Source organism: Bombina bombina, chromosome 10, assembly GCF_027579735.1.
Source record: "Bombina bombina isolate aBomBom1 chromosome 10, aBomBom1.pri, whole genome shotgun sequence".
NCBI lineage: Eukaryota > Metazoa > Chordata > Amphibia > Anura > Bombinatoridae > Bombina > Bombina bombina.
In genome coordinates, this window is record NC_069508.1 from 38,165,015 (window position 1) to 38,179,167 (window position 14,153).

General features: G+C 37.8%; 1 protein-coding gene across 1 annotated transcript in view; it reads right to left on the reverse strand.

The window, feature by feature from the left end:
* Positions 1-14,153, reverse strand: part of LAMC1 (laminin subunit gamma 1) — a 245,097-nt gene that overhangs the window by 80,666 nt on the left and 150,278 nt on the right. The window contains exon 2 of the mRNA XM_053693980.1: positions 3,831-4,135. Within this exon, the coding sequence (XP_053549955.1) occupies positions 3,831-4,135 (305 nt within the window). The remainder of the gene's footprint in view (positions 1-3,830; positions 4,136-14,153) is intronic.

A 14,153-nucleotide genomic window follows, 5' to 3' on the forward strand; every position in this document is an offset into this window, starting at 1 on the left:
ATGGCGAATCCTGAATTCTTAGCCGTAAGTTTGGTTAAATGTACTACGGCCTCCGAAATGAATGAATTAGCTAGTTTAAGGACTCTAAGCCTGTCCGTAATGTCGTCCAGCGTAGCGGAACTAAGGTTCTCTTCCAGAGACTCAATCCAAAATGCTGCCGCAGCCGTAATCGGCGCGATGCATGCAAGGGGTTGCAATATAAAACCTTGTTGAACAAACATTTTCTTAAGGTAACCCTCTAATTTTTTATCCATAGGATCTGAAAAAGCACAGCTATCCTCCACCGGGATAGTGGTGCGCTTAGCTAAAGTAGAAACTGCTCCCTCCACCTTAGGGACCGTTTGCCATAAGTCCCGTGTGGTGGCGTCTATTGGAAACATCTTTCTAAATATTGGAGGGGGTGAGAACGGCACACCGGGTCTATCCCACTCCTTAGTAACAATTTCAGTTAATCTCTTAGGTATAGGAAAAACGTCAGTACTCGCCGGTACCGCAAAGTATTTATCCAACCTACACATTTTCTCTGGTATTGCAACAGTGTTACAATCGTTAAGAGCCGCTAAGACCTCCCCTAGTAATACACGGAGGTTTTCCAATTTAAATTTAAAATTTGAAATATCTGAATCCAATCTGCTTGGATCAGAACCGTCACCTACAGAATGAAGCTCTCCGTCCTCATGCTCTGCAAGCTGTGACGCAGTATCAGACATGGCCCTAGAATTATCAGCGCACTCTGTTCTCACCCCAGAGTGATCACGCTTGCCTCTTAGTTCTGGTAACTTAGCCAAAACTTCAGTCATAACAGTAGCCATATCTTGTAATGTTATCTGTAATGGCTGCCCAGATGTACTAGGCGCCATAATATCACGCACCTCCCGGGCGGGAGACGCAGGTACTGACACGTGAGGCGAGTTAGACGGCATAACTCTCCCCTCGCTGTTTGGTGAAATTTGTTCAATTTGTACAGATTGGCTTTTATTTAAAGTAGCATCAATACAGTTAGTACATAAATTTCTATTGGGCTCCACCTTGGCATTGGAACAAATGACACAGGTATCTTCCTCTGAATCAGACATGTTTAACACACTAGCAATAAACATGCAACTTGGTTACAATCTTATTTAACAAAAACGTACTGTGCCTCAAAGAAGCACTAAACGATTAAATGACAGTTGAAATAATGAACTGAAAAACAGTTATAGCATCACTCTTTAAAAACAACACAACTTGTTAGCAAAGGTTTGTTCCCATTAGTAAAGCAACACTAATTAAATTTTAAACATAAAAATTACAGAGCAACGTTTTAAAACACAGTCACTACATAAATCTCACAGCTCTGCTGAGAGAATCTACCTCCCTTCAAAGAAGTTTGAAGACCCCTGAGTTCTGTTAGAGATGAACCGGATCATGCAGAAAATACAAGTGTAACTGACTGAAAATTTTTTGATGCGTAGCAAAGAGCGCCAAAAACGGCCCCTCCCCCTCACACACAGCAGTGAGAGAGAAACGAAACTGTCATAAGCAAAACAAGCAAACTGCCAAGTGGAAAAATAATGCCCAAATATTTATTCACTCAGTACCTCAGAAATGCAAACGATTCTACATTCCAGCAAAAACGTTTAACATGAATTAAATACCTATTAAAAGGTTTAATGTACTTTTACAGAGTAATTCCGGTGAAATACCATCCCCAGAATACTGAAGTGTAGAGTATACGTACATGTCATTATAACGGTATAGCAGGATTTTCTCATCAATTCCATTCAGAAAATAAAAACTGCTACATACCTCAATGCAGATTCAACTGCCCGCTGTCCCCTGATCTGAAGCTTTTACCTCCCTCAGATGGCCGAGAAACAGCAATATGATCTTAACTACTCCGGTTAAAATCATAAGAAAAACTCTGGTAGATTCTTCTTCAAACTCTGCCAGAGAAGTAATAACACGCTCCGGTGCTATTGTAAAATAACAAACTTTTGATTGAAGTTATAAAAACTAAGTATAATCACCATAGTCCTCTCACACCTCCTATCTAGTCTTTGGGTGCAAGAGAATGACTGGAGGTGACGTAGAGGGGAGGAGCTATATAGCAACTCTGCTGGGTGAATCCTCTTGCACTTCCTGTAGGGGAGCAGATAATATCCCAGAAGTAATGATGACCCGTGGACTGATCACACATAACAGAAGAAAGTTGCTTAACATTTAATGCGCTATCTGAATCATTAAAGAAAAAAATTGAATCCCTTTAAGAAACTTTCTAAATGACCTCTATCACATTTACTTTATTCTCACAGTATTCACTGGTGAAGAGACAACTACATAAGTAGCATTCGTGTGTCGGAAGAACTGTATGGCAACATTTACTAATGTAGATGACAGCAGTGTGTGCTACATTGTTAAATAGTTCTCTAGTCTAGACACTTGCAAGCTCCTGAGCCTACCTACCTTGTTTTTTACAAAGGATACAAAGAGAACAAATTTATAATAAAAGTAAATTGGAAACTTTCTTAGCAATTCATGCTCTATATTAATCATGAAATCGTTATTTTGGGTTTCATGTCCCTTTAAGTATTGTACTGGCATCTGTTAGTGGAATTGTTAGTAATAACTCAACATGCAGGGGCCTTGAGCTTCTTTCATGTTTTCTTCACTTACTTAAAGGGACACTAAACAATAAAGAAAAGGCAACCAAAGCAAGTCCCATATTGTCTTATACCAGGCAAAGATACCGAGCATGAAGCATTGGCTACAGGGGGGCCATTACTGTGTTCCGTATACGTAAAGAGGAAATGATATGGAGAGTAAAGCAAAGCTCTTATGTACCTAAGTATGCTTGCTATCATTAAGTGTCCATGCATAGAGAAGCCAATATATCTAACAAACATCACCTTTGGCAGACCCTCTGCACATGTACACCAAGTGTAAAAAGACGGTGAGCATACTTAGGTAGAGGAATGGCTGCCTGCTGTAAATAAGGACATGCTTAAAGGGACAGTAAAGTCATAATTAGCCATTCATGATTTAGACGGAACATACAATTTTAAACAACTTTCCAATTTATTTCTATTATTTAATTTGCTTCTTTCTCTTGTTATCTTTTGCTGAAAGGTTTATCTTGGTAAGTTCAGAAGCAGCAAAGAACCTAGGTTCTAGCTGCTGATTGGTGGCTGCATATACTGATTATCATTGGCTCACCCATGTGATTAGTTAGAAACCAGTAGTGCATTGCTGCTCCTTCAACAAATGATACCAAGAGAATGAAGCAAAATTGATAATAAAAGTAAACTGGGCAGTTGTTTAAAATTGTATGTTCTGCCTAAATCATGAAACAAAAATATTGGGTTTCATGTCCCTTTAATTTACTGTAAATCTTCTTCAGTTATTGAATTTTTAAGTTGGCGCAGCACATACAGCAACAAGTTAAGTCAAATTGAAGGTGATGGTAAACTTTACATGTTTTATCATCAGGTCCATAATCCAAGTGATATTTTAGATGGACTTTAATTGATCACTTCTAATGAAGATGTGCTGTAACTTGTAAAGTTTTGAAATGGGCAGCCAGAACGCAAGGTATTAGAATGGCACGGCTAGATTAAATAGTTACAGCACATCTTCATTAAAAGTGATCAATTAATGTCCCTGTAAAATATCTCTTAGATTACGAACCTGATTTTCAAATATGTAAAATTTGCCATCACTTTATTATGAACACTATAGTTTTTCTTTTTTCTAATATTATATTTAATATTTTACAACAGAAGAAAACAAATGGGATATTTGTCTGCAGTATTCAACACAGTCCACTATTTGATTTGCGGTCTACTACACACCTGCAGTACAGGGCTGTTATCAAAGTTGTAGGCACTAGGGCGGCCCTCAAGCGTGGAGAAAGCCACATTACCGCCTGTTAGTGGGGAGATGTCGCTAAACTCATCAGTACAAAGTGCCTGCTGCTCATCTTCCCCAGTGCGGATAAAGGCGCGGTGATATTTATGGTAGGTATTCTCGCAAGACCCACTGTAATATTGGTAGGGTATCCAGGGACCATCTTCTTGCGTCCTTTTATACAGGGCAAAACTCTCTGGACGACTCGTATGGAATTTCAAACGCACGTAAGTGATGTCAAAGGACTTTCCTGAGGAGAAAAAAAAGGGGGGGGGGGGATTAGAAACTGATTTGCAACTGGGGAACAAAATAAAAAGTATTCATAAAAGTAAGATCATGAATTTAGCACACAATTTAGTGCCTATGTTGACACTATAATGTGTGTCCATTGCAGCAAGGTATTCTGGGTAATGACATACACAATACTCAACAGTTATGGAATAAAAAACATGCAGAAATTCCTCACAACAGAAAAAGTAATTTATTGGGGGGGGGGGGGGGGGGGATTGAAACGCTCTCACATCTTTCCATATTTTGTGTGTTTTCTACGCTTCTATTCAGACCGCCCCACGCAATTATTTCACAGAACATCTGGTACAACTGTCCAGCACTAATGTTCCCAGGATGATCTACACAGCTGCAAACCAGCTGGTCGATTGTTGATTTATGGAAGGGAATATACACAAACAAACAAAAATTAGAGTCGGAGAGGCCCCTGTAATTTAAACTCTGAGCGTCTCATGCATACAAATCTCAGTACTGTAGGATTCAGTCATTTAGATTCCTAATGTTACGCCAGCTAATATCAGATCTTCATTGGCTGATGTCCTACAACTTGCATGGCTTAAACCCAGGATTTAATTCCCTTAAATATTTTTAATTTTGTATATCGGAAAAAGGATCTTTGCAATGTATTTTCATTGTTTATTTTGAACTCTTCTGAAAATTGTGGTTTTTCCACTGATCCAAGAAAAGCTAAAAGTGTATCCCGTAGACTTTAGAAACGGACACTGCAACATGCTACATTGTAATTGCTTGATCAGTGAAAGAGCCACAGCAAAGGAGATTAGATGCACATACTAATTAGGCTTTTCAAAGAATATGGACTCAATTTATCAAGCTTTCTCCTGCTCTTGGTTCTTTTGTGAGAACCTGCAGTCCGTATTTATGAAGCAGCGGTCATCAGACCACTGCTCCCTAGCCACTTCTTCACCTCTGAGGTGCATGATAAATCGAGCCCTATGTCCCTAGACTGAAAAACAATGCAAATTGTGATAATTAAAACTCTAAAAACTATCAGTAAGTCCGTGTACATCTAGGTCTTAAAGGGACACTAAGATCAAAATTAAACTTTCATGATTCAGACCACGCAAATTTAAACAACTTTCCAATTCCCTTTAATTATGTAAATGTGCACAATATTTTTATATTTACACTTTTTGAGGCATCAGCTCCTAATGAGCATGTGCAAGAATTCACAGACTATACTTATGCATTTTGTGATTGGCTGATGGCTGTCACGATACAAGTGGAGGGATTCAAATTTGACAAATAATTCTACTACTCCTTTTGAATTCAAACTAAGTGCTTTTGCATTGTATTTTTAGTATGTATTTACGGATGGTGCTATTCTACTGTGTTTAGCGGTCATTTAAGGGGTCAGCAACCTTGGGCCCCCAGATGTTTTGGAACTACATTTCCCATAATGCTCAGACAGCCTAAAGAGTGCCTCAGCATCATGGGAAATGTAGTTCAAAACATCTGGGGGCCCAAGGTTGCAGACCCTTGATTTAAATGGACAAAAAAGTGGAAAGAAATTCCCTAATGTGTTACACAGAGGTTTCATTTTGAATAATATTTTTTTTTTAATGATCTCTTTTAGGAATAATAGGAAAAAAAACTATTTTAATGTCCGTTTAAATGATATAAAAACACTTTTGTACGCTGAGCATTTGCAGTGATAATTGCAGATTTATACTGCGCATAAATATATATTAAAAAAATGGCTAATGCGCCATTAAAGGGACGTAAAACCCCCAGCATTTCGTTCATGATTTATATAGATGATAAAATAAAAATACTTTCCAATTCAACTCCTTTAATAAACTTGGTTTGTTCTCATGGTATCCTTTGTTGAAAAGCAGGTAAGAAGGTGTGGGGGCGCGTGCATGTGACGCAGCACTATATGGCAGCACTGTTATAACTAAATATGTTATACATTTGCAAGAACAGTAGGTGGCAGCAGTGTATATTCTCATGTATTACTCCAGAAATGTGCACATTACCTACCTAGGTATCTCTTCAACAAAAAATACCATGAGAACAAAGAAAATTTGATAAAGAGGGTAAATTTAAAAAAAAAACGTATGCTCTTTCTGAAACACAAAATTTAAATGTTGGCATTCACGTCCCTTTAACGGAATAATCTATAAATGTACCATTTCTACAAACAGCTTCTCAGCTGCATGTTCCCGTCCTCCTCTGCTGAATCCCAACCCATTCACAACAGGTACCCTATGCGTACCCCTCCTACACACAGATGGTGAGAGGAAACGTGTCCATGTCGCAGGATGAGCTCTATCCCTAAACAAAATTCCTTGCACGCCGCAGAGGAGAGACGAATGGAAACAGGTGCGTGAGCGAAACAGTGTGAGAAAGTAGGGAGATAGGACACATCTGTGGAGATTATTATACAGAACAGGCCTCACCCAACGTCTTGTAATGACGCCACACATTAAATATTTCAGAGCAGGATTGTACAGTAATGAGACCAAGGGAATTCCAATGCAGTGCTCAGTGCCGGTACTGAACATGGCGCTAGTGCTGTTATGAATGTACCATGCAAATACAGATGGATTTAAACAAAAGGGGATGAAATCAAAGTGGTACAGATAAAATCCTATGCATGCATATGAGAGACGTTATTTCACATGGTAAAATATTCTCCCATAAGGAGAAAAGAAAAAAAACAACATTTAATATGAAACTAGCAAGAATTGTGTGTTGCATTCTTGGGTATTCATTGCTTATTGGCTTGTATGGAGCAATAAAATAAATATTAAAAGAAAGAAAATGTGGATTTTTTTTAAGGCAAAAGAAAAGTTTGCATTTAAAGAGCTTAGGGCCAGATTACAAGTGGAGCAGTATTTAACACTCCTGCTCGAGCGCTAGAAGTAAGTTTTTGCGCATGTAGGGTTGTGCTCGTATTACAAGTTGAAAGCGAACTTTATTCGCACAAGTACTAACCTGATTCATGCAAAAAGCCTAACACCCCAGTCACGCTCTAACCCAATTGCATATTCTCAGGTGCGCTAACCCAACACGAAAAACATAATTTATGTAAGAACTTACCTGATAAATTCATTTCTTTCATATTAACAAGAGTCCATGAGCTAGTGACGTATGGGATATACATTCCTACCAGGAGGGGCAAAGTTTCCCAAACCTTAAAATGCCTATAAATACACCCCTCACCACACCCACAAATCAGTTTAACGAATAGCCAAGAAGTGGGGTGATAAGAAAAAAGTGCGAAGCATATAAAATAAGGAATTGGAATAATTGTGCTTTATACAAAAAAATGATAACCACCACAAAAAAAGGGTGGGCCTCATGGACTCTTGTTAATATGAAAGAAATGAATTTATCAGGTAAGTTCTTACATAAATTATGTTTTCTTTCATGTAATTAACAAGAGTCCATGAGCTAGTGACGTATGGGATAATGAATACCCAAGATGTGGATCTTTCCACACAAGAGTCACTAGAGAGGGAGGGATAAAATAAAGACAGCCAATTCCTGCTGAAAATAATCCACACCCAAAATAAAGTTTAATGAAAAAACATAAGCAGAAGATTCAAACCGAAACCACTGCCTGAAGTACCTTTCTACCAAAAACTGCTTCAGAAGAAGAGAATACATCAAAATGGTAGAATTTAGTAAAAGTATGCAAAGAGGACCAAGTCGCTGCTTTGCAAATCTGATCAACTGAAGCTTCATTCCTAAACGCCCAGGAAGTAGAAACTGACCTAGTAGAATGAGCTGTAATCCTCTGAGGCGGAGTCTTACCCGATTTAACATAGGCAAGATGAATTAAAGATTTCAACCAGGATGCCAAAGAAATGGCAGAAGCTTTCTGGCCTTTTCTAGAACCAGAAAGGATGACAAATAGACTAGAAGTCTTTCGGAAAGATTTAGTAGCTTCAACATAATATTTCAAAGCTCTAACAACATCCAAAGAATGTAACGATTTCTCCTTAGAATTCTTAGGATTAGGACATAATGAAGGAACCACGATTTCTCTACTAATGTTGTTGGAATTCACAACCTTAGGTAAAAATTCAAAAGAAGTTCGCAACACCGCCTTATCCTGATGAAAAATCAGAAAAGGAGACTCACAAGAAAGAGCAGATAATTCAGAAACTCTTCTGGCAGAAGAGATGGCCAAAAGGAACAAAACTTTCCAAGAAAGCAATTTAATGTCCAATGAATGCATAGGTTCAAACGGAGGAGCTTGAAGAGCTCCCAGAACCAAATTCAAACTCCATGGAGGAGAAATTGACTTAATGACAGGTTTTATACGAACCAAAGCTTGTACAAAACAATGAATATCAGGAAGAATAGCAATCTTTCTGTGAAAAAGAACAGAAAGAGCAGAGATTTGTCCTTTCAAGGAACTTGCGGACAAACCCTTATCTAAACCATCCTGAAGAAATTGTAATATTCTCGGAATTCTAAAAGAATACCAAGAAAAATGATGAGTAAGACACCAAGAAATATAAGTCTTCCAGACTCTATAATATATCTCTCTAGATACAGATTTACGAGCCTGTAACATAGTATCAATCACAGAGTCAGAAAAACCTCTGACTAAGAATCAAGCGTTCAATCTCCATACCTTTAAATTTAAGGATTTCAGATCCGGATGGAAAAAAGGACCTTGCGACAGAAGGTCTGGTCTTAACGGAAGAGTCCATGGTTGGCAAGATGCCATCCGGACAAGATCCGCATACCAAAACCTGTGAGGCCATGCCGGAGCTATTAGCAGAACAAACGAGCATTCCCTCAGAATCTTGGAGATTACTCTTGGAAGAAGAACTAGAGGCGGAAAGATATAGGCAGGATGATACTTCCAAGGAAGTGATAATGCATCCACTGCCTCCGCCTGAGGATCCCGGGATCTGGACAGATACCTGGGAAGTTTCTTGTTTAGATGAGAGGCCATCAGATCTATCTCTGGAAGCCCCCACATTTGAACAATCTGAAGAAATACCTCTGGGTGAAGAGACCATTCGCCCGGATGCAACGTTTGGCGACTGAGATAATCCGCTTCCCAATTGTCTACACCTGGGATATGAACCGCAGAGATTAGACAGGAGCTGGATTCCGCCCAAACCAAAATTCGAGATACTTCTTTCATAGCCAGAGGACTGTGAGTCCCTCCTTGATGATTGATGTATGCCACAGTTGTGACATTGTCTGTCTGAAAACAAATGAACGATTTTCTCTTCAGAAGAGGCCAAAACTGAAGAGCTCTGAAAATTGCACGGAGTTCCAAAATATTGATCGGTAATCTCACCTCCTGAGATTCCCAAACTCCCTGTGCCGTCAGAGATCCCCACACAGCTCCCCAACCTGTGAGACTTGCATCTGTTGAAATTACAGTCCAGGTCGGAAGAACAAAAGAAGCCCCCTGAATTAAACGATGGTGATCTGTCCACCACGTTAGAGAGTGTCAAACAATCGGTTTTAAAGATATTAATTGCGATATCTTCGTGTAATCCCTGCACCATTGGTTCAGCATACAGAGCTGAAGAGGTCGCATGTGAAAACGAGCAAAGGGGATCGCGTCCGATGCAGCAGTCATAAGACCTAGAATTTCCATGCATAAGGCTACCGAAGGGAATGATTGTGACTGAAGGTTTCGACAAGCTGTAATCAATTTTAGACGTCTCTTGTCTGTTAAAGACAGAGTCATGGACACTGAATCTATCTGGAAACCCAGAAAGGTTACCCTTGTTTGAGGAATCAAAGAACTTTTTGGTAAATTGATCCTCCAACCATGATCTTGAAGAAACAACACAAGTCGATTCGTATGAGACTCTGCTAAATGTAAAGACTGAGCAAGTACCAAGATATCGTCCAAATAAGGAAATACCACAATACCCTGTTCTCTGATTACAGACAGAAGGGCACCGAGAATCTTTGTGAAAATTCTTGGAGCTGTAGCAAGGCCAAACGGTAGAGCCACAAATTGGTAATGCTTGTCTAGAAAAGAGAATCTCAGGAACTGAAAATGATCTGGATGAATCGGAATATGCAGATATGCATCCTGTAAATCTATTGTGGACATATAATTCCCTTGCTGAACAAAAGGCAATATAGTCCTTACAGTTACCATCTTGAACGTTGGTATCCTTACATAACGATTCAATAATTTTAGATCCAGAACTGGTCTGAAGGAATTCTCCTTCTTTGGTACAATGAAGAGATTTGAATAAAACCCCATCCCCTGTTCCGGAACTGGAACTGGCATAATTACTCCAGCCAACTCTAGATCTGAAACACAATTCAGAAATGCTTGAGCTTTCACTGGATTTACTGGGACACGGGAAAGAAAAAATCTCTTTGCAGGAGGTCTCATCTTGAAACCAATTCTGTACCCTTCTGAAACAATGCTCTGAATCCAAAGATTGTGAACAGAATTGATCCAAATTTCTTTGAAAAAACGTAACCTGCCCCCTACCAGCTGAACTGGAATGAGGGCCGTACCTTCATGTGAACTTAGAAGCAGGCTTTGCCTTTCTGGCAGGCTTGGATTTATTCCAGACTGGAGATGGTTTCCAAACTGAAACTGCTCCTGAGGACGAAGGATCAGGCTTTTGTTCTTTGTTGAAACGAAAGGAACGAAAACGATTGTTAGCCCTGTTTTTACCTTTAGATTTTTTATCCTGTGGTAAAAAAGTTCCTTTCCCACCAGTAACAGTTGAAATAATAGAATCCAACTGAGAACCAAATAATTTGTTTCCCTGGAAAGAAATGGAAAGTAGAGTTGATTTAGAAGCCATATCAGCATTCCAAGTTTTAAGCCATAAAGCTCTTCTGGCTAAGATAGCTAGAGACATAAACCTAACATCAACTCTAATAATATCAAAAATGGCATCACAGATAAAATTATTAGCATGCTGAAGAAGAATAATCATATCATGAGAATCACGATTTGCCACTTGTTGCGCTAGGGTTTCCAACCAAAAAGTTGAAGCTGCAGCAACATCAGCCAATGATATAGCAGGTCTAAGAAGATTACCTGAACACAGATAAGCTTTTCTTAGAAAGGATTCAATTTTTCTATCTAAAGGATCCTTAAACGAGGTACCATCTGACGTAGGAATGGTAGTACGTTTAGCAAGGGTAGAAATAGCCCCATCAACTTTAGGGATTTTGTCCCAAAATTCTAACCTGTCAGGCGGAACAGGATATAATTGCTTAAAACGTTTAGAAGGAGTAAATGAATTACCCAATTTATCCCATTCTTTGGAAATCACTGCAGAAATAGCATTAGGAACAGGAAAAACTTCTGGAATAACCGCAGGAGCTTTAAAAACCTTATCCAAACGTATAGAATTAGTATCAAGAGGACTAGAATCCTTTATTTCTAAAGCAATTAGTACTTCTTTAAGTAAAGAGCGAATAAATTCCATCTTAAATAAATATGAAGATTTATCAGCATCAATCTCTGAGATAGAATCCTCTGAACCAGAAGAGTCCAAAGAATCAGAATGATGGTGTTCATTTAAAAATTCATCTGTAGAGAGAGAAGATTTAAAAGACTTTTTACGTTTACTAGAAGGAGAAATAACAGACAAAGCCTTCTTTATGGATTCAGAAACAAAATCTCTTATGTTATCAGGAACATTCTGCACCTTAGATGTTGAGGGAACTGCAACAGGCAATGGTACATTACTAAAGGAAATATTATCTGCTTTAACAAGTTTGTCATGACAATTATTACAAACAACAGCTGGAGGAATAGCTACCAAAAATTTATAGCAGATACACTTAGCTTTGGTAGATCCAGCAGGCAGTGATTTTCCTGTAGTATCTTCTGGCTCAGATGCAACGTGAGACATCTTGCAATATGTAAGAGAAAAAACAACATATAAAGCAAAATAGGTCAAATTCCTTATAAGACAGTTTCAGGAATGGGAAAGAATGCCAAATATCAAGCTTCTAGCAACCAGAAGCAAATGAAAAATGAGACTGAAATAATGTGGAGACAAAAGCGACGCCCATATTTTTTAGCGCCAAATAAGACGCCCACATTATTTGGCGCCTAAATGCTTTTGGCGCCAAAAATGACGCCACATCCGGAACGCCGACATCTTTGACGCAAAATAACGTCAAAAAATGACGTAACTTCCGGCGACACGTATGACGCCGGAAACGGAAAATAATTTTTGCGCCAAAAAAGTCCGCGCCAAGAATGACGCAATAAAATGAAGCATTTTCAGCCCCCGCGAGCCTAACAGCCCACAGGGAAAAAAGTCAAATTTTTGAGGTAAGAAAAATATGATAATTCAATGCATAATCCCAAATATGAAACTGACTGTCTGAAAATAAGGAAAGTTGAACATTCTGAGTCAAGGCAAATAAATGTTTGAATACATATATTTAGAACTTTATAAATAAAGTGCCCAACCATAGCTTAGAGTGTCACAGAAAATAAGACTTACTTACCCCAGGACACTCATCTACATGTTTGTAGAAAGCCAAACCAGTACTGAAACGAGAATCAGTAGAGGTAATGGTAAATATAAGAGTATATCGTCGATCTGAAAAGGGAGGTAAGAGATGAATCTCTACGACCGATAACAGAGAACCTTATGAAATAGACCCCGTAGAAGGAGATCACTGCATTCAAATAGGCAATACTCTCCTCACATCCCTCTGACATTCACTGCACGCTGAGAGGAAAACCGGGCTCCAACTTGCTGCGGAGCGCATATCAACGTAGAATCTAGCACAAACTTACTTCACCACCTCCCTTGGAGGCAAAGTTTGTAAAACTGATTTGTGGGTGTGGTGAGGGGTGTATTTATAGGCATTTTAAGGTTTGGGAAACTTTGCCCCTCCTGGTAGGAATGTATATCCCATACGTCACTAGCTCATGGACTCTTGTTAATTACATGAAAGAAATATGAATATTTCACATTCCAATGTTCTTCACGTAGACGAATATGTTCTATTTATTCATAAATTCATATTTCAACATATATCTGATGGTATTTTGGTACAATATACATATATATATATATGAAGTATAGACACATACACAGATATATATATATATATATATATATATATATATATATATATATATAGGAATATCTTTCTAAAAAATTCATATTACATATTCTATGTGCAGAACACTGGGATGTGAAATATTTACAGTAAATACAGTATAACACTATTAAATATGATTTTTTACATGTTTTCATCTACTTGACTAATGTAATGCACTTATCTCTATATATGCCTATATATATATATATATATATATATATATATATATATATATATATATATATATATATATATATATATACATATATATATATACACACACACACACACACATATATATATACATTCACACACACACACAAATACATATGTACAGACATATAAACATACATACACAAAGACATATATATATATATATATATATATACACATATACATATACATATATATATATATATATATATATATATATATATATATATATATATATATATATATATATATATATATATATATATATACATATACAGGTAGCCCTCAGTTTACGCTGGGGTTAGGTTCCAGAAGGAATGGTTGTAAATCGAAACCGTTGTAAATTGAAACCCAGTTTATAATGTAAGTCAATGGGAAGTGAGGGAGATCGGTTCCAGGCCCCTCTCAAAATTGTCATAAGTAACACCTAATACATTATTTTTAAAGCTTTGAAATGAAGACTTTAAATGCTAAACAGCATTATAAACCTAAAAAAATAATCACACAACACAGAATATATTATTAAACTAGGTTAAATGATCAAAAATATTTGTTAAACAGCATTATAAACCTAATAAAATAATCACACAACACAGACTTCACTTGCATTTTTCTGCTAACAGTTCTTTCTATGCATTCCAATCTGGACCGATTTATAGACCGGAAGATCTTGTTCCTTTGAAATCTGCTTGATAGCTCAGGTCTGGTTAAAC